The sequence below is a fragment of the Prinia subflava genome, chromosome 29, assembly GCF_021018805.1.
Source record: "Prinia subflava isolate CZ2003 ecotype Zambia chromosome 29, Cam_Psub_1.2, whole genome shotgun sequence".
In the NCBI taxonomy this organism is placed as follows: Eukaryota; Metazoa; Chordata; class Aves; order Passeriformes; family Cisticolidae; genus Prinia; species Prinia subflava.
Genome location: NC_086275.1, coordinates 2372047 through 2395062, shown reverse-complemented (window position 1 = coordinate 2395062; position 23016 = coordinate 2372047). Strand labels below are relative to the sequence as shown.

Here is a 23016-nt window from a genome sequence, read left to right as displayed (position 1 = left end):
GCGCAATTTGTCTGGCCGGGCCAATCGCTCGCTGCCGCTGAGGCGCAGCCAATGGCGACGGCGGCCGCCGAGGTCTGGCCAATAAGCGCGGGGCGCGCAGATCGCCGGCCAATGGGAGCGCGTTATTCTAATTGCCCTCGTCTTTATCAGAGAAGTGTTGGCGCTGCCCAAGCCCAAGTTGAGGGTCCGGGGCCGGAGGCGCTGCGAGGTCACCGGGCGCTTCCCGGGTTGCCCGCGGGCCCGGACCCCGCCGGGATCCCAGTGCCGGCCAGGAGCCCACGGGCCGGGGCGGACTCTGGGGCTCTGTAGCCCCCAGGCCATTGGTAATGGGCCAGTCATCGCACCTCCGGGGTTCCGGGCTTTGAGGGCCGCCTCCGTGCTAGAGCCATGGATGCCAACCTGCCAGGCACCTTTCTGCTCAACGGCCCCTCGCTGGGCCCCTTCCCCGAGGCCAAGGCGCCTGTTTGCCAGTACTCAGTGCAGAGCTCCTTCTACAAGCTGGGACCCCCAGGACTGGGTGCCCAGCTGGCGGCTGGCACCCCCCACGGCATCTCCGACATCCTCGGCCGGCCAGCGGCGACACCGAACAGCGGTCTCCTCCCTGGCTACCCCCACGCGGGCGGATTTAACGGACTGAGTTCCCCGGGCGTCTATTACGGGCCCCAGGTGGGAGCCCTCCCCAAGGCTGGTGGCGATTACCTGCCGCGGGGACGGAGCTGCTGGGCGGAGGCGGCCCCGGAGTGGCGGGGCGGCCGGCAGTGCGGCGGCAGTAAGTACCGTGGGCTCGGGGCGGCTCGATGGTGGGTGGTTGGGTGCCGCAGGTGACGGGCACTTTGCGGAGTCTTGACCCATCGGCACTAGGGCAAGGGCATGGGGCAGGCTGTGTCTTCTCCATCGCCCTGCACGAGGCACAGCTGGTTGTCCAGCAGGCTGACCCAGGACAGTGGGAAAGACCTCAGTGCCAGAGTTGCTGGACCTCAAACTGTCACACAACTTTTGCCGCAAGGGCAGGAGCAGCTCTAATGATAGATACGATATTCTTTGCCCCCAGGCAGCCACAGCTGGCAAGGACGGGCAGAGTCCTCTGACTCACAAGATCTCCCTGTCTCTCAGACAGCCTCACTGGGGGTCAGTGCCTGGTTTAGTTCATGGCAGATACAGGCAGGATGGCCAGCCCCAGGCTGGCAGCAGTGCCCTCCTGATGGAGAGCTGTCAGGGGAATTGCAGAACATGTTACTGCTGTTTCAGAGGGTAGGGGCCATGGGTGCATCCACTGTCCCATGGGAAGGCCCAGGAGGCAGGATGCAGCTGCTCAGAACTTGCAGCTCTGGTCCCCTTCAACCCTTTGCAGGTGATGATTTTGGAGCAGACAGGTTGAGCAGTTTGTCCATCTGCTGCTGGCACAGCTATGAGCCAATGACCAGCTATGCCTGTCTTCTGTCATGCATCCTGCAAGGTGTGGGGCATGGGGGCATAGTGTTGCCAGCGCTGCGTGCCTCTGAGGTCAAGCACTGCTGATAGTGACCCTTACCCTCTCACCACAACCACCTAGCACTGTCCTTGCTCAGGACACTGTCCTTGCCTAGCCTGGCTCTGGCTCTGTGGGACCTGCACAATGGGCACCTCAGCCCTCCTGGGATGGGGCTGAAGCCCTGACGCAGGAATACAGTTTAAATTTGGAGGGTAGCAGGTATGGAGGGACTCTTCAGTCACTGAGGGCTGGTGAGTATGGATAAGGGGAGAGCTGTCCAGAATCATGGGCTGCCAAGAGCTCACCCACTTCTGTGTTCCTGTCCTGTAGCCCCTGCTCACTTGGCTGACAGCATCCACAAGAAGAAGCACACACGCCCAACCTTCACGGGACACCAGATCTTTGCTCTGGAGAAGACTTTTGAGCAGACCAAGTACCTGGCGGGTCCGGAAAGAGCACGGCTGGCCTATTCTCTTGGCATGACTGAGTCTCAGGTGAAGGTGAGTTGGTCCCTGTGTGGCATGGGGTGCACAGCGTGTTGGCTGCTAACTGAGCTGCGCCCATGGGGCAACAGGTCTGGTTCCAGAACCGACGGACCAAATGGAGGAAGAAGAGTGCCCTGGAGCCCTCCTCATCCTCGCAGCGGGCGGGGGGCTCTGGCGGAGAGCGGGCGGCCTCTGAGACCGAGGACGATGAGTACAACAAGCCCCTGGACCCAGACTCGGATGACGAGAAGATCCGGCTGCTGCTGAGGAAGCACCGTGCGGCCTTCTCAATGCTGGGCTTGGGCACGCACAGCGGCTGAGCTCCAGCACAGCTGCCCCTCTGCGTGGGGGGGCGACTGGCCCAGCCACCTGCACCCTGCTGGGGGGGTGACACCCGTCACTTGCAGGTGCCTGGATGTTGGGATGGGGTGGCTGACAGCTGGAGGGGGAGCATGGCTTGCAGGGCTGGGAGCAGCACTCATGTTAGTGTCAGGTGCAGCCGTGTTATCGGCATTGATGAAATAAAGGTCCCAGTCAAGTCCCAGCACTTGTTTCGTGGGCATGTGGCTGAGGGTGGCGCTGTGACGCTGGGCCAGAGAAGGGTTGGGGATAGGATGTATGGGGCAGGGTCTTCATGCCAAGCAGGGGAAGGGTCCATGCTGTGGTCCTGCATGTGGGGCAGGAAGTGCCCTGGAGATTTTCCCAGGGTTTTCTCTGGTTTGGGCATGTACCAGCAGCAGGAGCTGCTGGTTCAAAAGTCACTCATTGGGGCCTCTTATTGGAAGCTCTTAGCAGCAAATAAATATCATTTATCTTAACAGTGTGAGTGAGAGCCCATTCACCTGTCGGGGCTGCAGGATTGATGTGGCATCAATAGCCTCTGTGTGTTTGCTTGCCAACCTGTTGGGTCCCCCCTGCTCTGTGCCGCACCCCTGTGCAATGGGAGCAGTGCATACAGATGTGTGTGTGCACGTGGGTCTGCACACCCCCTGTTCTGGCTCCCCATGGCTCACCAGTGGCATGCCAGCTGTGGGTGCTGTGCAGGGCCAGCTGTCCTTACCTGCTTAGGGCGCCACAGGAGCTCCAGCTGGCACAGGCACAGCACTGAAGGCCAGGCAAGCTTGGCAGTTGTTCAGCCAAGAGCCAACTAAGTGCCAGCCAGGTGTGAGCAAATACGTGAGCTGTGTCTTGCAAGGAAATCGATAACAGATAAGGTGCTGCCAGCCTATCAGGCACTGATTAGCAGCATGGCACAGGCACAGAAGGGGTAGGAATGGGGCTGGTGAAGGGATGCTCTTCCCTGCAGCTGCAGGCAGTACCTGCAATGGGCTGGTGCCTGAGTCCATGCCTGGGGTAGCTGAAGCTCCTGAATGACAGTGGCCCTGAGCACGAGCCTTGTGTGGGGCTGCAGATCATCACTGCAACCTGCCAAGGCCCACACTTGGCTTAAAGCCCTCTCCAGTCTCTCACTGGGCTGTGGGCACTTTGCAAGGAGACCTGACTGCTCAGTGCCACTTTTCCAGCACTTAGGGGACTACTGTCCCCACATAGGTCCCTGTCCAGCCCCTGCAGTGAGCATGGGGATTGTAATGCTCCCCCCTCGGCCATGCAGCCCCTTCCCTTCCTCCATGGGACAGGTGCTGGGCCAGGATGGCAGGTCCCATGGAAGCACAGCACACGGGGCTGATGGCAGGGCCAGAAGAGACACATCACTGTCTGTGGACAGAGCCAGCGCCCAGCGGGAGCAGCTCCCACATGGTGGGAGAAGTGAAGGGCTGCTGGTGGGATATTTTTTTAACATTTTCTAAGCTGCCCAGCTTGGCTGACAATTTTTAATGTACTAACTGCCTGGTCCAGTGAGCTGATTAATTGGTGCTGTGGAGATCAATACAAAACAGAAAATTAAAACAATTTTAAAGTGATTAAGTAGTTTAACACCTGTCTGATGCCACGTCAGGGCTGGGAGACAAATAAAGCAGGTGGCAAAGGGCCTGCTATAGCCAGGGAGAGTGACAAATGGCTGCTGCAGCCTGGCTGCCCCATGCATCCCCACATTGAGACAGGGCCCCAAGCAGTGCTGATCCATGCAGGGCCCCAGCCTGGTAGCCAGGACTGACTCCCTCTCCTCCCTGTGTTGCTCACTGTGGCTCCTGCCTTCCCACTGGCCACTCGCTGCTGCAGCAGAGTGGTGCCCCATCAGGGCTGGGATCTCGACAGGATCAGTCAGCAGTGAGCACTAGCTCTGCCCACCCCGTGCCTGGTGCCAGGCAGGTTCAGGCTGCACGGACAGAGCTGGGAGCCAGCTGCGCTGGGGCTGTGAGCACCGGCAGACCAGCCTGGCAGGCAGATGGATAGCAGCCCCACTTCAATTCTGCATCCCTTTTCTCCCAGACAAACCCCGTCGGATTTTCATAAATCAAAGCGCCACACTGTTTAATAAAAATTTATTGACTTACAAGTGATTATTTATCAAAAGGCCATTAATAGCAGCTCCAGGAATGATGTGCTACTGGGTGGTGCGTGGAGACTAATAGCAAATCAATGCCAGCATCCGGGCAGAATGCATATGAGGACTCCTGGCCCCAGTGGGGTGCACGGCTGCTGCAGCCAGAGCCAGCAGCCCCTACCCCATGGGCCGCCCAGTGCTCCCCCCCGGTTATTTATCGCTTACAAATGAAATGATCGATACTTTTAATCTAGAGCTAAATTTATTAACTTTCTCATCGGAGAGAGACATATTGACTGGGGGCATGGGGTGGGAGAGCCAAGGAAAGATGGATGTATGCCTCCTAACCTGTCCTGCCAGCTCCTTGCCTGCTGTGAGGCATCCTGAAAGCTGCTGGGGATGGTCCCCAGGCAGGGGACCCAGTTGCAGGCAGACTTGAGGGCACCTGCAGCTGGGTCCAAGCATCTGAGGACATGGCAAAAGTGTGGGGGAGCTCTTCAGCAGTGCCTGAAGGGAATGTCCGTCCCACCCCCAGAGAGGAGAGCTCTGGGGCCACAGCCCTTGGCAGGGCTCAAGAGCAGCTGCTGAATGGGGAGAAGTGGAGAGCCTGGAGACCCAGTGCTCAGCAGGCAGCAATGTCCATGTCCCTAGCAGTTGTGTCCCCAGCTGCAGCTCTGCACACAGGGAAGGGCCATCCACAGTAGCCAGCGAGAACGGCACTGCCTCGGCAACCCACGGCTCGCTGTGGCTCCCTCCAGGGCTCGCCAGACCACTGTGTGCTGCAGAGCTCTTCATCCAAATGGCCCTTGAGCTTGCAGCCAGAGCAGCAAAGTTCCATCAGGCAAACAACAACAAGAAAAGTGCAGGAAAATTCAGATTTAAGGCCACTTACACAGAACAGCTGTCCTCACCTGACATAGCAGATGCCCTCCCCAACAAACAACACTTGAGGTACAAAGGAGGCACTTAGGTAACTGCCTTCTCCAGAGCACTAGAAAATGTAAGCAAGCTTCAGCAGGTTAGCAGTGAAAAGCTCTTGGTTGTAAGAGCAGAGAACCTAGTCTAAGTGATCAAGTTTGTAGGAATATAAGGAAAACGGGAACGTAAATGGGACAAATGCTCAAATGCAAGTTGTTTTACTGAATGATTGACTTGCAGAACAGAAAGGGGCACCACCTCCAGCACCAGGTTTCAGTTTTCTTGCAACAAGTTGATACTATTCTTGTGTGTGCATGACAAGGTCAGACGCCACTGTTTCCCTCAGGAGACATTTGAAAAGGGGTTTGCTGCCTTAGCCATGAAGTCTTGGGCTCTCCTACACACCCTAAGCTCCCACTATAGCATGTACAGATTCCTCAGGAGCCCCACCTGCCACTCCAGTGACACCTGGCATCCCACAGCACCAGTGGACAGAGGGAGGTTTCCAAGGAGTATGATCCTTGCTGCACCAGGAGTAGCAAAGAGGCTGTTACTCAGACATTCTAAAAGCAACAGTCTGGGTTGAGATGCAAAAGAAAAAGATTTCTCCTGGAAGTGGATCTGGAAATGGCCTGAGAGGCCACAATCTGCTCCTAAGGGGTTTAAGGCCTCACACACGAGGGGCGCAGGCTCATGAGAATTCCCTTGGTTGTCAAGGCAGCCAGTTTCAGCACAGCTCACCAGCTTTTGTGCTGTGGGAGACTTGTGACTGACACACATGCACGTCACACCAGTCCTTCCCTGGGGCTGGACACACCAGATGGAAGCACATGACACCATAAGAGTTTCATTTAATAGTGCCCCTGCAAGGGGCTTCACTGTAACAGTAACAAGAAGGCATCTTTGCCATGAGCTGCCAAAGGCCTAGAGACTCCGGGCAGCAATAGTGGCTCCGGGAAACAACAGCCAGAGGACGAAAGAGCGAGTCCAAGCAGCTCTGGAATAGCCCAAGTCCAAAGGTTCAGAGTTGCTCCAGACAAGCCCTGGTCGGTGCTGGAGGCAGGGGGCTGTGGCCAGCCCTAGTGGCAGTGCTAGAGGCAGCAGACTCAGGAGCGGCTCCGGTCTTCATGGCTGCCTACAATCATTTTGCTGTAGAGCTTCTGTTGCTCCTCTTTGAACGCGTCTTTCACCTTCTCCCTTTTCAGCCCTCCATCCCTGGGGAGAGAGTCATATCAGAGAGCCTGCAGGCAGGCAGCCTGCAGTTTCTACTTGATGAGTAGAGACAAATCAAACCCAGGGCATCCCAATGCAAGCTACAATCACAGAATAAAGCCCTGATGCCCAGCATATAGAAGAAGCAAAGTTTTTGGTCCCTACTACAGAAGAACATTCCTCCAGAGGGCTGCTCTACCCTAAGCAAGAAACAAATGGAGCTCTACAGCCCATGAGAAGATGCCAGGACCAAGAACAAGGAACTCTGGCACAAGGAAGAGAAAAGCCTTCTTGGACTCACCAGAGCAGATCCACAAGGCCCCCCTGCCTGGCAATGGCTGACTTCACTCGATTGGCAAACTGCACTGCGTCCTCTTCAGGCTGTGGCAAAGTAAAACTGTTCAGCAGGAGCAAAGGGCCAAATAGGAAAGCAATCAGATAGGCTGGGTTCACCTTACCTGTCTGGTCATTGGGGGCAAGTACCAGACACTGCAGACAATGGCCCAGCTGGTCATCATCCTGAGGAGGTAGGTCACCATGCCATATTTGCTGCTGTTCCAAAAGGCATCTCCAAACTGTGGGTCGTACTATAAAGGCAGAAGAGTTCATAGAAGTCAGGCAGTGGCTGAACCCTCTCTGACGCTCCAACTTCCACCCCAAACTGAGCTACAGCTCAGCTCTCCCAGAGCACTATATGGAATGATCTCAGCTTTCCTGTGCCCTCAGACCAGGCTGGACTGGGCTGCCAAGACAGAGATACAGAGGGACAGACAGACTTGTGCCCTAAAAATGTTGCCTTGTCATACCTTGATGGCTACAGGGTAAACTGTGGCTCCAATTTCAAAGCTCCCCTTTTTGAACATCATCACAGATGTGTTGTTGATGCATGTTCCTGTAAGAGGCAAGCACAGTCTTAACTTTCCTCTGCAAAGCAGTTCAGAAGTCTAAGCTACAGGCTTAAGGGCAGGGCCACAGGAACCCAGCAACTCTCCTCTAACTCTCAGTCCAAGCCCTGTTCTCTGTGTGCACAGAATGGGTCACTGGGACATCATGAGTGACTCCTGCATTCTGGGTTCACTCAGCTCTAAAGACAAAATGTCCCTTCTGTCTCAGTGGAGGTTCTCAAGCCCTTGGCTGTGTAAGAAGGAAAAGAACAGAGATGTGGTGCTATCTCAAGGTACCCTCTCCACTTGGTGCTTCTTTGGCCTTGTTGCACTCACCTTCTGGAAAAATAAGAATGGGCAGTTTGCTTTTGTCCTGGACATGTTCTGTAAGCCTAAACAGAAGAGTGTCAAAAATTAGCAGAATAGCAGACGCCTTCAGTAGCAATCCACACAGCACTAGTCCTTAACCTGCAGTCACCAGGGACCATCAGGGTGTCAACAACAGGGACACAATGTCCCAGCACTTACAAGGCCATGCAGTGTCCTCATCCAAGGGAGGCCAGAAGCCCTCTCCCTCCCCCCCTTCAGACCCACCCCTGCAGGCAGTGACTGTCACACCTTCTGGCCACGAGGTGACGATCTTTGACCTCAGAGCGTTCGAACCAGACATGGGGACAAGCTTTCACCATGGCTCTCTGTATCACACCCATGAGTCCTCCATGGATCTGACCCACCTGAACAGGGTAAGAAGACACAAGTTACAAGATCTAGGCACACAAGAAAATCAAGGCAGTGCCCAGTTTCACAGCCAAATGAGGTTAATCTTCCTACCCCTACCCTGGGAAGGATAAGAGGAAAAGTCCCAGGCACTGACTTGAAAAAGCAGATACAGCAAACCCCAAGAGCTTTCCCCACTGCAGATGGTCCAGCTGAGGAAGCACTTTGCTCTTCCAGCAACAGCTAAGCATAGAGCTCTTCTTGCAAAGCTGTGCCCACAGACCCCTGGTGCTTTGAGTTCCAGGCTGAGCTTGCAGAAACGCCATGCACAACAGTCTGACAGCGCCCTGCCATGTCATGCAGGGAAAAGTAGTTCTACATGCTCGAAGGACTCTTGCTGCCTACTTCCTGCCCCATAACAAACTTGCTGCTCCCTCCATGCAGGCGGCCAGGCCCAGGCAGGCAGAGCTGGTGCCTTACCATGGCATAGTAGCCATCGCTGGCCAGGATGATCACATCAATGGGGGAGGTGTGATTTGCCACACAGATGCCTCCATTCCGGGGTCTGTTTTCTCTAAACAAAACAAAGGTAGAAGTGAAGAAAAAGGAAGCATGAGACCTCCGTAATGCCTGGCATGAAGCACCTCGTGGGCAGGGGCAGCCTGGAGCAGGCAGGCCTTACCGGTCGTGGTAGGTAATGATGGCTGTGAGGGCACGCACACAGATCCGGTAACACATCAGGTGGACGTGTTTGCTCAGGAAGTCCTTACACCTGCAGCCCAGGACAGAGATCATCACTCCCCAGTCCTGCAGTATCTATCCCCTGTAACAGTGCCACTCAGCCCAGGTGCCCCAGGCTGTGCAATACAGCCAAGCCTTAATATCTCTGCTATAAAAACACAGCATGTACTGAGCTATGCCATCAGCTTATGATCACTGATTCTTAACTCATGAGAGTAAAATTTTGGCCTTTGCTCTTTTCTGTTATTACTCCTTTCAGAGGCCAGGGCTGAGCACTCTGCCACCGGCTTAGTGCTCACATCTAGGCCCTTTGTTGAAAACTACAGGGTGTCTGTTCCAGAAAGACCCCAGTTGCCAGGACCACCTGCTGTGTCTGCAGGTGGTAGAACAGAAAGCTTTGCAGGGACATTTCAGGATTACCATGTCTCAAACTGCATGGAGTCCTCCCCATCTGCTCCTCCCTCGAAGATGAACTCACCTTCCATTTGGCAAATATCCCACTACTGTGGTACCAGTCACCAACAAGCTGATGCCAGTAAATGCCAGGGCTATCCTGCAGAAAGAGGGAAACTCCATGCTAGCAAAACCAGGCCACCAGCACCTTCTTGGCAGGCAGGTCCCTGCACCAGCACTCACCTGAGGGGCAGAAGGAAGCAGTAGCGGATGAGCACACCAAGTCCCCAGAGCACAGTGAGGCGCAGGCTGATGTACTGGAAGTTGTAGTTGGTCCTGCTGAGCAGGTTCCAGGACTCCAGCTCTTCAGCTGAGAACCTCTTGGTCACCTCATCATCCATGATGGTCTCGATGCCTTTGCGGCAGAAATAGAAGATATCTGAGAGCTCAAACTCAGGGGTGTCCAGGGCTTTGCCACTGCCACTCCGGCGGATCTCCTTGATCTCCTCCTCCAGTGAGGTTGGCTCCTTTGCAATGATACCTGCAGCACACCATAGACAGCTCTGGGCAAAGTGTGACTTGCCTGCTCAAAGAGAGACAAAAGCCAAAGCCCTTCCTCACCTGCCCCCCTCAGGGTCCCCTTCCTTTCTCCAGTCCAGACAGGCATAAACCAGTCCTCCCCACTATCTAGAAATTAGGCACTCCTGGGGTGCTTCCCTGCCCTTCCTCATGAAACAGAGCTCTCTAGAACTCCCTCCTACATGGAAAAGTCTTCCCAGCAGACCTCAGCTGCTCAGAGACACCATATCTACCCCACCTCCCCAAAAGAATTTTGAATCCCATGCAGGGCAGGATCTCACCATTGACATAGGGCTTGTACAACGGATGGTTCTTCTCCTTGGCACCACGCTCTATTCTCAGTGTTGCCCACTGCAAGACAGACAGGACAACCAAAATTTGCAAGGCCTATAGCTCCACACTACTGCCCATTTAAAAGCTGACTTTCAGGAAGGACCATAGTTCAGGGGAGAAGATGGGGCTGAAGCAGGAGGCTTCCATACAGAACTGAAAGAATGAGTGATGAACCCAACTGAACTGAGGTGGAAGCAGAGACTGGCCTGGGAACAGGGAGTGCCAGAGGGAAGAAAAGTGCTCAGTGGTGAGATGGCACAGTAAGATTTTCTGCAGCTTCCATGGCATCTCAGCTCTGCTGCACTTTGCACGTGGTTGCCACTGCACAGCTTCTGGCTGAGCTGTGCATCCTGCTGAGGTGTCTGCACCACAGTGTAGGAAGCTGGCCAGGCTACTTTTCAACCCTTGTTTCTTCTAAATTCAAAGTGGAGACTGTATTTTCAGGTTGCTGCTGAAAACATCAGGCTGATGATGGGATGGGATGGGATGGGATCCTTGCCCCTCTGATTCAGCTAATGGCTGCTGCTGCTTCTCAGCTCAGCAATCTGCCCAAAACAGCAGCAGCAAGCACCCTCAGACAGCTGGTTGCCAAATCCTGTGCCAGGACTACTTGTTCTCTCAGCTAATTTTCAAGGGCACCAGCACAAACTGCAGGCTGTATTTCTGTGCAGTTTTCCCGCCTGCCCTACAAATAACCTTCACAGCCTGTGATTCATATAGGTCTGGAAGGCCAAACTTCTGAAGGAGGAGAACTTGTGTACAACATGCTTATCTGTGAAGAGGAGAAGTTACTGGGAACTCTGGCATCCCGATCTCAGCCCATACCAGCAACAGATCAGGAGGCAGCAATGAGGGAATGCTGACTGCACATGGAGTGTCCCGCTCACCTTGCAGCTGCCTCTGCCAGCAGCTACAACTCCAGGACTGCAGAAGATTGCCTAGATACTGCTACCTCAGAAGTCAGAAGAGGAGCTCTGACCTCGCAGGAGCTAAACAGCCTATGGAGAAGGCAGTGCTTGCAAGCCCAACACATCTCATCCTGACTGCAGCAGCAGCAAATCCAGATTCTCACCTGAGAGGCACCAGGCAGGTGCCCTCCCTCCCCACCAACACAGATGTGCTGCTGCCAGCCAGGCCTTGCAGCTCAGGCTGTGTCCCACAAGCTTCCAGACTCTGCTACACTCCCATGCGCTGCCCCTCTGGCTTCCCAACATTAGCTTTGAGTGCTGGGAAAATATTTTGAGTAAATAATAGCCCTCCAAAACACAATTCTGAATGGTGAAACTTAATGAGTGAATTTTCCACCAAATCAGTGACCAGTTGTATATGAGTGCTCCTCTATTCCACCATGAAGATTCTTTAATAAAAGCTGAAACAGACTTCCCAGTCTTTTCAGAAAAATAGTTTTAAACACCAATATAAGTGTTGAAAGTAAATGTTCCTGAAAGAAGGGGGAAAAAACTGAAAACATTGTGAGAAGTTCCATTTAAAACCTTTTTTTTCTGCCCACTTCAGTCAGTGAATTTGTAGTCAGGTCTTTGGATATCTGTGTTAATGAAACCCCTCACAAAGCCCAGGGTTTTCCATTTTATATCTCAGGCTTTTGGGAAGACTTGAGAGTTTAAAGAGCTGAACACTGTGAACTCCAGGGCTGTCTTCCAGGCCAGCCAGTACAGGGACACTCTGGGGACAATTGGTCCCGTTCACACAGCAGTAGCTATACCATACATCCTTTAGCAGCATGAACTCCATATTTAAGAGCCTAAAAACTCCCTAGCAAACACTTTGCCTTTCACCTGGGCTGCCAGGGTAGGGTGGTATAAGCTTTACCTACTACTCCTAATAGATAAAAAATTCTGGTCTGGTCAGGAACTGCTTCAAGAGGTGTTGGCTCAGAGACAGCCCATAAAATTAGTCCACCAAAGGCAGGCAAGGGAACAGCATGACAACAAGCTGGAAAATTCCACTTGGCCTCTATGCCAAGAGGGTCAGCAAGGGCTGCTGGTTGTCCTCCAAGGTGGCAGGTCCAGACATAGCTCAGTAGGTGACACTCCAGGACAGAAGCATGTTGAGAGCTCCGGGTTCTGGCCACACCACTCAGGGCTTGCAGCACAGAAGTCCTGCCTTACCTCTGCTTTTGCTCCGTCCAAATGTGTCCTAGAGGAGCAACCTGCTGGCTGCAGCCTGGTCCCTCCCCATCACACCTGACATCAAGCTGTACAGCACTCTGCCTTGCCTGGGACACAGACCCCTCCAAGCTACTCCTCAGATCCTGCTGCACTCCTGCCAAGGCGTGCTAGACTATTGCTTTACCTGAAGACTTACTAGATTAATTACAGAGAACAAACAACCCACAAACAGAAGTCATAAAGTGCATTTGGCTGAGATGAGCCGAAGAGGTCAACTGGCAGCAACACAACATCCACAGCCCAACCTTCCACTCCAGTCACCTACAATGCCCTTCTTAGGTGAAAGCCTCTCTTCCTATCATGACCACGCTTTAACAAACCTCTGCAAACACAAAGAACATTCTGAAAACATGACTTACCTGAAAAATCTTCAATAAAGTCTTCATGTAAACTTTGCGGATGCCAAAGGAGACTCCAAAAATTGCTGGCACGATGATAAAAACCAGAAGCAGAGTGAAGAGGACAGTTATGGAAATCCCCAAGAGATTAACCACTAGGCTGTCAAAGGGGAGCAGGAGGAACATGGTGAAGGGCCCAGGCAAGGCTGGTGCCCTGCAGCCAGACAGAAGGGCGGCTTGCAGCAATGAACCAGTCCTCCTGTTACTCAGCAACAGTCTGACACATGCACCGAGTCTGCAGCGTGCTCAGAGACCCCATTCCAAAGTTCACATCCTTTCGGGGCTCTGAGAGAGGGAATGAGACAGGATCAGGGAAAACACTTGGGAAAACAAGCCAACAGTCTGCCAGGAGCTCAGGTGAGTTCAAACGGTGCAGGCCAAAGAGCTCAGAGCAGATGGTGCACATACACCGGTTTGTCCATGGGCAGGTGGTGGGCACAGCAGCAACACGACTGCAGGAATGGATCCCCTCTCAGGCTGCCACTGTGCAAGTCCTGCTGTGGGGCAGCTTGTGGAGAATCTGGCAGCAGAATCCCCTCCTGGCTGCTGAGAGCATGCAGAGTCTCTTCAGAGGGACAAGGTGGAGTCCATCCCTGAGCCTGCATTGGAGGAGATCGAGGGAGTTGACACTCAAAGGAGCCTACCGTATGTGGAGCTATTATTGTTCTCCCCACGAGGACATGCGCACCAGCACGAGTCCTTGTATGACGCCTGGAACAAGTTTAATTCTGGAGGCCCCTGGCATCCACTCACGCTGAAGGGTCATTACAGACACGAATGAAGTTTGTGTCCCTGGAAAGCTTTCAAACAGCAAGTTGGCTTCTTGGCAGATGTGGCACTCACATGCCACCAGCAGCAGTGAAGGAGAGCAACTGAAGTCAGCAGATCGGAGAGATGTCAACGCTGAGAGTGTGGCAGGAGGCCAGGGACAGTGGGCTCTGAAACCTGGAAGGCAGTACTTGGGCTGAGGTCACACCATTCAGAGCAGCTCCTGAGACACAGCAGGCTGAGACTGATACTCTAGCTACTGCCTGTCACTGTCACAGACTTGGGAATCACCTCCTGCTGCCATTCACCCTGTATTTTTATACCATGCGCACCTCAGATGGAGCAGACTCATCCACAACCACACCTACAGCACAGGATGCTGCAATGAGTTCTCAAGTACAGGAAAGGAGTGACAGAAAACCCTTCCTCATGACAAAGATCTTATCATGTCGCTCATTTCAGGGGCATCCAAGAGAACTGAGGAAGCCAGGTACCCAGATTCCTGGGTAGGCATCACTTCCTCTGCTCCAGTGACACAGGGCAGATTTACAATCAGTTCAGGACAGGAAGTGAGCCTAAGGGGAGAATTACTGCTGATGATTAGTCAAAGAAGAACCTGCTGGGGCACAGAGAGCAGTCAAAGGTCACACACCCACAGGGCCATCGGTGGCTTGTGACAAAAAATGAGTCTGCTCAGGGGGGACTCCCCTCTGGTCATCACCTTTGCCAGTCTACAGAGTCTCAACCTGAGGATGGGATTTCACAGGTACCTGACAAGCACACAGGACAAAGGAGAGTCTGTAAAGATCCACTTTCTCCCCTGTACACTATGTTCCAGCTGCTGGTTAAACACTGCTGAACCAGTGATGTTAAGAATAGTGTTAGTGCTTGAAAGGCATATACACATATACACAGACACATATACGTGTACTGGGAGACGCAGCTTGTCAGCCACACGTGCAGCTGCCCATTATGCCACAGCTGTGACCCATCGGAACCAGGACTCGTGCTGGTGAACTGGTCAGACCGGCCCCCCGAGGCGGCAGCCGCGGTTGTGAGGGGCTCAGCTATGACTCTGCTGCCCCGCGTCACCCGCCACGGCAGAGCCCACGTGCGCCACAGTCCTGCCCGCGGGCTCCCGGAGGGTCGGCCCTGGCAGCCGCCCGTCCTGCCCCGCCGCGGCACCGCCCCGGGGCTGAGGCACAGCCGGGCGGGCCCGGCAGGCACAGAGATCGCAGCCCGCACCGCTGTTTCGGGACTGCAGCGCCTGACCACCGCCCGCCCGATCGGCACACCGGCGTAACGGCCCGCCCGAGGCCGGGGCGGCTGCAGCGAGACCGGGTGCGGCGGCGAGGGTCGCTCTCAGCTCTGTCCCCCGGGAGCGCGGCGGATCACGGCAGGGCCGGGACCTGGCCCTCCAGACGACCTTCGTCCTCGGTGTGCGCGGGGCGGGGGGCGCGCGGGGGCGGCGGCGCCGTCACGGGGGGCACTGCGGCGCGGCCGCACGGCGATAGGGAGGCCGCGGTCCCGGGGATAACGGTGTCCGGGCGGCCCGGCCTCGCCGTGCGCCGCGGAGCGGCGGTGCCGGGCCCGTGCGGGGCGGGAGGGGGCGCGGAGGCCGTTCTGGGCGGTCACTCACCTGCTGCTGGCTGCTGCCGCCGCCGCCGCCGCAGCCGGGCCCCGCTCCGCCCCGCCACGTGCGTGCGCGCCCCCGCACCGCGCTGCGTGCGTGACGTCAGCGCGCCGCCCGCGGAGCCGCGCCCGCACGACCGCAGCGCTTCCTCGCCGCCTGCTGGGGGCGCCCGCCCGCCCGCGGCCCCGCCCCCCGAGGGAGGCGGATGAGGAGGCAGGAGTCGCGAAGCGCCTTCACTTTATTAACTCCCCGTTACAGCACCAACGACCGGAGGCACGCCGCCGCTCCTGGCCCAGTAACCCCGCGGTGAGCCCTTCTCAGGACCGCGGTTTGGAGAGCGCCTGCAGCAGGAGGCCCGGGCAGCGCCAGGATCGTGGCCCCTCCCCAGCAGCTCCCTCCACACAAGGCACTTGGGCAGCACCGGCCCCCGCGGCACCCGGGGTGGCTCAGACGTGGCCGCGGGTCCCAACCCACAGCCCTTCCCTTGTCACTCCCCTACTCTCGTGTTGCCCTGAGAACCTACACGCAGGAGTCACTTCAAGCAGCAGCTTCCAGCCTCTATAGCAGCAGAAAGAAGTGAAGAAACTTCTGCAGAGACTGGCAGATGCTCATGGAGGAGCAGGCCATGAAGGAGCTACCAAAACCGTGAGCAGCATCTTCTGCAGCTGACCCCTCCCCGAAGACCCCTGTACCACTTGGGACAGGGAGGGGACCTACATCTCTCCCCACACTGCCTTCCTACCAATAAGGAGCTTGGGTCTCTGAGTGCCGCCAGGTCTGCAGGTGAGAAAGGACTAGAGCAGCAGCCCCCGAGGTGCCAAGATGCTCCCAGGCCTTGTTGGCACTCTTCACAGCATGGGAGGCAGGGCGGATCATGCCCACATGGCAGATCTTGTAGTTCTTCCCATGGTTGTTATCCCAGTGGGTCTTTCGTCCACACTGGAAGGAGATGCAAAACTCTGTGCCCTGATGGGAGATGGATGGCTTGGGCAGGGTAAGCTCAAAAGAGAAGATGTCCGTGTCAGCTGAGCCATACGAGCTGTGCATGTACTGGCAAGAGATGTCCCGGAAGCTCTTCCAGCCATCAAAGGTGATGCGGACCATCACTTTCTTCTCGTACTCAATGTTTCTAACCTTCACTGTCCCTGACAGAGCACGGTCCTGGATCACACAGCTCTCCAGGCAGACAAAGTTGCGGTGCAGGCTGTTGCGGAAAGCCGCATAGTTTGCAGATGGCTGTGGGAAGTCCAGCACATACCTGCACACTTCTGGGCGTAAGTCCCACAGCTTAGGTCGAAAACTGGCAAGGTCTGACAGGGCATGCTGCAAATCACAGAGGTCCTCCTCAATCTTTGAGAAGAAGCGGACAGCCGTCAGTGAGAGCCCCTTCATATCAGCAAACACAACCTGCTTCTTCTTCTGGCCCTTGGAGCTCTTGGAACTGTCTCGTTGCTCTGGCTCAGGCGCTGTGCTCAGCTTCTGGTTGAGACAGGATCGGAGGGGTTTGCGGCCTCGGTTGCCCCGCAGCTCCTCGTAGGAGTTCAGCAGCTTGCGGATGGGAGGCGAGTGGCTCAGGCAGAGCCTCACGGCCAGGTCCACGGGCATGGCTGGGGGGCTGACAACCTGCCCGCTGCACACCTGAAAAAGCCTAGGAGCGAAGAGGAGGTCAGGCGGCGCGGCCCCAGCCGTCGGCCCCGGCGAGCCCCCCCGCCCCTCCCGCGCCCGGCCCCGCTCACTCGCCGCAGCTCATCGCGTCCTGCCCGCTCCGCTCCGCTCCCGCCGCGGCGGCTCCGCGTCAATGAAACCGTGGGAGCGCCCGCGGCCGGGACACCCAGCGTCAGCCAATCAGCGCCGACGCCGCGCTCCTGGGCGGCCAATGGGGCCCGGGCCTGCCCTCGCTCCGCCCCCCGCGGGGCCGCGCTCGTACCGCGCCCCGCAGCCCCGCCGGTACCGGGCCCCGCAGCCCCGCCGGTACCGGGCCCCGCAGCCCCGCCGGTACCGGGCCCCGCAGCCCCGCCGGTACCGGGCCCCGCAGCCCCGCCGGTACCGGGCCCCGCAGCCCCGCCGGTACCGGGCCCCGCAGCCCCGCCGGTACCGGGCCCCGCAGCCCCGCCGGTACCGGGCCCCGCAGCCCCGCCGGTACCGGGCCCCGCAGCCCCGCCGGTACCGGGCCCCGCAGCCCCGCCGGTACCGGGCCCCGCAGCCCCGCCGGTACCGGGCCCCGCAGCCCCGCCGGTACCGGGCCCCGCAGCCCCGCCGGTACCGGGCCCCGCAGCCCCGCCGGTACCGGGCCTGGCTCGGCCTTCCACTGCGCCAGGCAGGGGCCAACGGGGGGACAGCACAGAAATGGGTCCTGGTGCCAGAAAACGCGAGTGCTTTTGGAGGACCAGTATCTGTGCAACGAACAATAACGGGAGGTAGCTCTGGGAGAAAGAGGAGCATATTCCTCCTACCTGGTCTTTAAGGAGGGAGGTTTGAACTGGTTCAATATATCCCTTTTCAGGGGGTGCTTCTCCAAAGCTATTTCCAGGGTGTCTAAACAGAGAAAACCCCAGACCCTCGGCTCTTCCTCTACCAACTCAGAAGCTTCTCACCCTAGATGCGTGCACCGAGAAGGAAATTTGCTCACACCCAAGCATGCAAGAGACACTGTGGTGTCCCCGACATCTATATTCAAAATCATCCTCACTGTTCAGCTCACATGTGACTCCTTGACAGTAAAGACTGTCACCTAAATCAGATCACCCCTGCCTTGTACTCCTTGCTAATCTCCTCAGAGCTGTCTACCCATTTATGTTAAGCAGCCCTGATTGTTCCTGCTGACAGCATAAATTTTCATCAGCTCATGACACAGCTGACTGACCTATCAATACTTCTATGTGGCTCTCATCACCACCATGTCTGAATGTCTGCAGCACAATGCAAGACACCTTTCACAGGATGGCTAAAGTGAGCTTGAACCCAGTGCCCAGCTGGCAAAAACATGATGCAAAAACATCCTTTAAACACCTTGTCTCGGGATGACAGTGCAAATCCCCTCAATTCAGCGACCTGGGGTAGCCAACACAAACCTGAGTCTTCCCTAGCAATGAAACCAGTTGTCCCAGCTTTCTCTGTCCCCCAGCAGAGCAGTTCCAGCTTAGGAAGGAAATTGCAGCTCACCATCAGTGCCCTCCCTGTGACCTCTTCCACCATCCATCTACTTTGTGTCCAGAGCTAATCACTAAATAAACCCAAGCTATATCCACCTGGGGGAGAGCAGACAACAAGGAATGTATTTGACCCCAAGTTTAACAGCAGAACCGATGAACACTGGAAAAGCTGATCCTACTCTACCCATTCTCTCCCAGCAACACAGATTAAGGTGGATGCACTGCCGTGTCTTCTCCTCCATCTAGAAGTACAAGCCAGACCCATCATTTTCTCAATAAAGTTGTGAACACTTCCCTTTCCCCCAACACAGACAGAACAGAGGTGCAGTGTTAGCAGTTCCACAGATGTCTGGGGTTTTAGTCATGGAAGGACACAAAAGCAGATAGTATTTTCAGGTATGCCACAACTGACTTTCACTTGTAGCCCGACTGATCTCAGCCTACTAGCCACCTCCACTCTTCTGCCTAGCCTGTGAAGACATGACTGTGTGGCAGCTGCCAGGCTCCAGAGACAAGCTGCACCAAAGGCACTCTGGAAACCATCAGGTCAGGTAAAGTTCAGCCAGTAGAAGAGAACAGATGCCCCCCACACTCACACTGCTGCAGCCATGTGACATGCAGCTGTGTGGCAAGTACAAGGTGCCTGGACAAGCACTCAGACTGAATAGGGCCAAGGAGAAAGCCTGCAGACGTGCCACCTACACAATCCTCACGCAGATCCTGTGGAGCACGCTTCCACAGCCTCAGATTAGCAAGGATTTTGTCTGGAAGCTTCAGTCACCTCTGTGAAGCTGTCTGGCTGTAAATACAGGCAGGGCACAATTCTCAAGCCCTTCCTGGAGGGCTGTCCAGAGGAACATAGTACTGATTCCTAAGGATTAAACCCAGCCCCCTCTTAATGTGTATGCTTGAAAGAATCTTCTTTACCTAAATGGATTAATTAGGAAGACTATAAACCACACATGCAAAGCCACTCACACTACAAGATGCCCTGTGTCACCCCCAGCACTGTAGAGGAAGATGATCTCCAGACACCTCTCATGCAGACCATGCAGGGAAGAGAGACCCTGCCCTGATGAACACAAGCCCCTCTCTGCCCATGCACTTGACAAGTTCTGAGCTGAGGTACCACAGAACATCCTGGCTTCTCCTCCAACTAGAAGAGGCCTGCATGGGGCAGCAGGGCCAGAGGAGCTCTTGCTTTGCATGACTAGCAAAAATGAACTGCGTGTCCCGCTACCCTTAGCAGTGGTTTCTGCAGAAGGGAGTCTGATAGTGTCTACTCTCACAAATGCAACCTGAAGCTGTACCAGAACCCCTCACCCTCGGCAGGGAGGGTATTCAGATGACACACAACAGAAATTACTTTCTCCTGAGTCCATGCCCACAGTTGTTCTGTTCTAGTGATGCTGTCTGCCAGTGCTCTTAAACAAGGCACCCCAGCAACTACACATTGAAGCTTTCCAAACACTACCCTGTGACACAGCCTGCCCTCACGCACGAATGGCAGAGTAAAGACTATATGGCTGTATGCTGGGCATGTCACAAGCAATCAGGAGCTCAATGATCTGTGGGGGTAATGAATGCCACTGCAGTAGGCACACACAGTGCCACTCTGCTCTGCCTGCCACGTCAGTGGGGACATGGTCCTAGGAGGGGACCCAGCCCCATGGGGAGCTCCTGCCAGCCCCACTGTGGTGGGATGGGCAGGGGAGATGGTGTGGTAGCTGCTCCTCCCACCATGCACTTACGTCTCCCCTCAGATGAGCTGCACGGCTCCTGAGGCCACCAGAGGGGCCACGGTTCTGTAACGGATCAGGTGCTGCGAGCCCTCCTCCAGGTTGATGGCATATTCCCTGCAGAGACAGGCAGGACAAGAGCTGCAGCTCAGGCCCATCAGTGACACTGACTGATACCTGTCACATGCAGAAATGCCCACCTACCTCTGCTCATCTGTCTCTGGCTCCACCAGGATGTTCTCCTGCCGCTCCAGCACCCTCAGAAACACAAAGGAGTCCAGGTTGGGCTTTGGAACTGCAGACAACAGATTGAGAGCACAAGCTCAGCCCTCACTTATGTTCCTCTGCAGAACACTGAGAAGTCTGATGGGTAGCAAACTTATTGCCAGCAAAGGGAACACCAGAGACTTCTAACCAGATACGTGTGCTTAGCCTCAGTGTAAGACAGGGCTTGACAGCAGGGGCCAGCATGATCCCCCAGCAGCAGCATGGAACCATGTTACAACATTATCATCACATCACCTTTGCTTCAACTCAGCAGCAAGTGGAGGACTAGCCCTTACATCTGGGGCTCCCTGGAGCTTTCCCCACAATTCTCCCTGCTTCTACAATTTTCCAATTACCCTGGAGTCTGGATGGACTCACCTGACTTTAGGAGAGACACTTTCTGCAGGTTAGGTGGCATGTGTTTTAGGGCCACGTTTTTCAGGTAAGCCTCTGTGTTTGCCATATACCTGTAACAAACCATTTAAGTATTGACTTAGTTAATCAAATACAAATCTGCAGGGAGAGTATTGACACAAAACAAGGGTAAACAACAGCTCTTCATCCCAGGGGCACAGCCAAAGACAGGCCCTTGACCTAACCCTACTGGTAACTAATGCATAATCACCAGAATTCCTTTCTTGCCCATGAGGAAACCTCCTGGCAAGACACACTGATTCTTATTTCAAACTCATCTAAGGCTCACAGTATCAAGAACTTCAGCAAAACACCTGGGTAAGTTTCTACAATCTATAAAAGGGGAGGAAGATGCTTTGAAAACCTACTCACTCTTTGGCAAAAGCAAACTCTTCTGGTGATAAAATGGAAGGCTCCCCTTCAGCTCGAGACTTCTCCTTCTCCAGAATGTGGGGAAAAAACTTCTCTATCTAATATTGGAACACAATCAAAAATAATGATACAGATCTCTCCTACAAGTTCAGTGCTTAAACCTCCACTCTCCACTGGATTCCCTACAAGCTGTAGGAGCAGCCAAAGGCCTGCCCAAATCCCTGCTTCTCAACCGTGACCATCACATGGGATCACCCAGCCATACAACCATGCATGCACACAGCAGGACTTGGGCAGAATGAGACAGCATTCAGCTGTGCCACTCCAGGCTTAGATTAAGCAAACAGCACTCACAATGTTGTGATCAACATTGCTGTGATCTTCCTTCATTACAATACGAAAATGTGTCCAAGAAATTAATTTCTTTGAGTTACATTTCAGAGAACAGAGAGAGAACATGCTTTAATTAAATGCTGTGCTGAGGCAGGAAATCTTTTTGTAGGTAAAAATCCCTTCTGAAATTACCCTTTTTCACCCTCTGGGCTGCACAGCAAGAGTTACCTTCACCAGCCGACACCGCAAGTAGCTGCTGAGCACGTAACGGATCCTTTCGATCTCCATGTGGTGAACACTGACCTTCAGGTCTCCTCTCTTTGCCCGCTTCAGGTTTGCTTCCTGCACGAAAAAGCAACAAGAAATTAAATGGTTGAAATGTCAAACAAGAAACAGAGAGGAAGGCGAGTTTTGTATATACAACCCACAAAAACAGACTACAGTTGCTTTTGATGATCCAAAGCACACTGCTTCCTTGTACTTCAGCCCCTGTCCAAGACAAGCTCAAAGAAGAAACTCGGTGAAGCTCTGTCTCAGAGACAGGGAAGCAGACAACCCTGGCACTCGCAAAAAGATTCAGGCATGCGTCTGCCAAACCAGGCAACCAGGGCCTGCCCGTACCACCACCCGGGCCAGGAAAACCTACCATATGGTCCAGCTGCTCCACAACACACTCGACGACTTCAGGTTTACTCTCCAGCAGTTCTGGAGCAAATTTCTCATTCAGCCAGGCCTGAAAGAAGGCACGCTGTCAGTGAAAGCGAGGAAGATCTCAGCTGCACACCCCCACCAGAGAGAGGGAAAAAACATGGCCACGGCCCCGCCCCTCAGCATCTGCTCCGTGCGTCCAGCAACCCCCGCTGGCCCGGCCCAGGCCCGTCTCTCTAGCCCACGGTACCTGCTCTAGGCTCTGGATCAGCTGTGCTGGGGTGAGCACCAGCTCCTCGCTGTCGCCGTCCGAGTCCCCGCAGGGCGCGGCCGCCATCGCTCCCGCCACCCGACCCACCCTGCCCGCGAACGGCGCATGCGCAGCAGCCCGGGAACGTGGATGAGGAATCCCGCCGCGGCTTTCGGCCACTCACGAAACGGATTTGGGCCACGGGTCCTTCGGCCAATCAGGAGGCGGATTGAAAAAAAAAATCCTCTTTTCCTCCAATCAGAATGCAGATTGAAGATGCTGGTTGTGCGGCCAACCAGGAGAAGGATTGTAGTGAGCTTTGTGGGCCAATCACGGTGCAGCCCCTGGCCGCTGCTCTTTCAGCCAATCAGGACGTGGGTTGAAGCTGGCCAATCAGGAGGCGGATAGGACATGCAGCTTTTTTGGAAGGCAGGCTGCAGCCAATCAGAGAGCAGCGCCAAGCTGCAACTTCTGGGCCCAGCAGGAGGTGGAGTGCAGCTGCAGCTGTTCCAGCCAATCAGGGTTCAGCACATTTCACACACACACACACACACACACACAGAGACAGACACTCCCCAGACACACCGGCGCGCACACACACACACCCAGACACACACAGAGCCCCAGACACACACACACACACACCCACACCCACACACCCCCCACACACACAC

General features: G+C 55.3%; 4 protein-coding genes across 5 annotated transcripts; 1 reads left to right on the top strand and 3 right to left on the bottom strand.

Annotated features, from left to right (window-relative positions):
- The first annotated feature begins 386 nt into the window (after positions 1-386).
- On the top strand, positions 387-6536 carry NKX6-3 (NK6 homeobox 3). Its single transcript, XM_063420061.1, has 3 exons — positions 387-769; positions 1802-1971; positions 2046-6536. Exons 1-3 carry the CDS (start codon positions 388-390, stop codon positions 2274-2276), a joined length of 783 nt encoding a protein of 260 aa, XP_063276131.1. The 5' UTR covers position 387; the 3' UTR covers positions 2277-6536.
- GPAT4 (glycerol-3-phosphate acyltransferase 4) lies at positions 6154-15278 on the bottom strand. Of its 2 annotated transcripts, none has more exons than XM_063420057.1 (13): positions 15174-15278; positions 12728-13711; positions 10128-10197; positions 9511-9808; positions 9353-9427; positions 8816-8905; positions 8614-8707; positions 8035-8150; positions 7753-7808; positions 7339-7424; positions 6991-7119; positions 6834-6913; positions 6154-6535 (listed from the first exon to the last, which is right to left on the bottom strand). In XM_063420057.1, exons 2-13 carry the CDS (start codon positions 12890-12892, stop codon positions 6427-6429), a joined length of 1368 nt encoding a protein of 455 aa, XP_063276127.1. In that variant the 5' UTR covers positions 12893-13711; positions 15174-15278; the 3' UTR covers positions 6154-6426. The 2 variants fall into 2 exon arrangements, with proteins under 2 accessions (XP_063276127.1, XP_063276128.1); XM_063420058.1 differs by having other exon boundaries at positions 12728-13898; positions 15174-15253.
- A 109-nt stretch (positions 15279-15387) lies between these two features.
- LOC134562593 (protein phosphatase 1 regulatory subunit 3C-B-like) lies at positions 15388-20175 on the bottom strand. Its single transcript, XM_063420059.1, has 2 exons — positions 20071-20175; positions 15388-16815 (listed from the first exon to the last, which is right to left on the bottom strand). Exon 2 carries the CDS (start codon positions 16770-16772, stop codon positions 15906-15908), a length of 867 nt encoding a protein of 288 aa, XP_063276129.1. The 5' UTR covers positions 16773-16815; positions 20071-20175; the 3' UTR covers positions 15388-15905.
- Positions 20065-22500, bottom strand: GINS4 (GINS complex subunit 4). The gene is made up of 7 exons (XM_063420062.1): positions 22343-22500; positions 22091-22177; positions 21673-21786; positions 21112-21209; positions 20704-20792; positions 20263-20353; positions 20065-20175 (listed from the first exon to the last, which is right to left on the bottom strand). The coding sequence occupies exons 1-7, from the start codon at positions 22427-22429 to the stop codon at positions 20079-20081; spliced, it is 663 nt and encodes a 220-aa protein (XP_063276132.1). The 5' UTR covers positions 22430-22500; the 3' UTR covers positions 20065-20078.
- Positions 22501-23016: the final 516 nt, after the last annotated feature.

Excerpts from the sequence above, each read along its gene's own strand:
- GINS4 (XM_063420062.1), bottom strand. The coding sequence starts at position 22,429 with ATGGCGGCCGCGCCCTGCGGGGACTCGGACGGCGACAGCGAGGAGCTG. Across the intron at positions 21,787-22,090 it reads TGGAGCAGCTGGACCATATG|GAAGCAAACCTGAAGCGGGC; the intron begins GTAGGTTTTCCT and ends TTTTTCGTGCAG. Across the intron at positions 21,210-21,672 it reads TGCGGTGTCGGCTGGTGAAG|ATAGAGAAGTTTTTTCCCCA; the intron begins GTAACTCTTGCT and ends TTCCAATATTAG.
- NKX6-3 (XM_063420061.1), top strand. The coding sequence starts at position 388 with ATGGATGCCAACCTGCCAGGCACCTTTCTGCTCAACGGCCCCTCGCTG. Across the intron at positions 770-1,801 it reads CGGCCGGCAGTGCGGCGGCA|CCCCTGCTCACTTGGCTGAC; the intron begins GTAAGTACCGTG and ends CCTGTCCTGTAG. Across the intron at positions 1,972-2,045 it reads TGACTGAGTCTCAGGTGAAG|GTCTGGTTCCAGAACCGACG; the intron begins GTGAGTTGGTCC and ends ATGGGGCAACAG.
- LOC134562593 (XM_063420059.1), bottom strand. The coding sequence starts at position 16,772 with ATGCCCGTGGACCTGGCCGTGAGGCTCTGCCTGAGCCACTCGCCTCCC.
- GPAT4 (XM_063420057.1), bottom strand. The coding sequence starts at position 12,892 with ATGTTCCTCCTGCTCCCCTTTGACAGCCTAGTGGTTAATCTCTTGGGG. Across the intron at positions 9,428-9,510 it reads TGCTTCCTTCTGCCCCTCAG|GATAGCCCTGGCATTTACTG; the intron begins GTGAGTGCTGGT and ends CTCTTTCTGCAG. Across the intron at positions 6,536-6,833 it reads GGCCTTGTGGATCTGCTCTG|GGATGGAGGGCTGAAAAGGG; the intron begins GTGAGTCCAAGA and ends CTCTCTCCCCAG.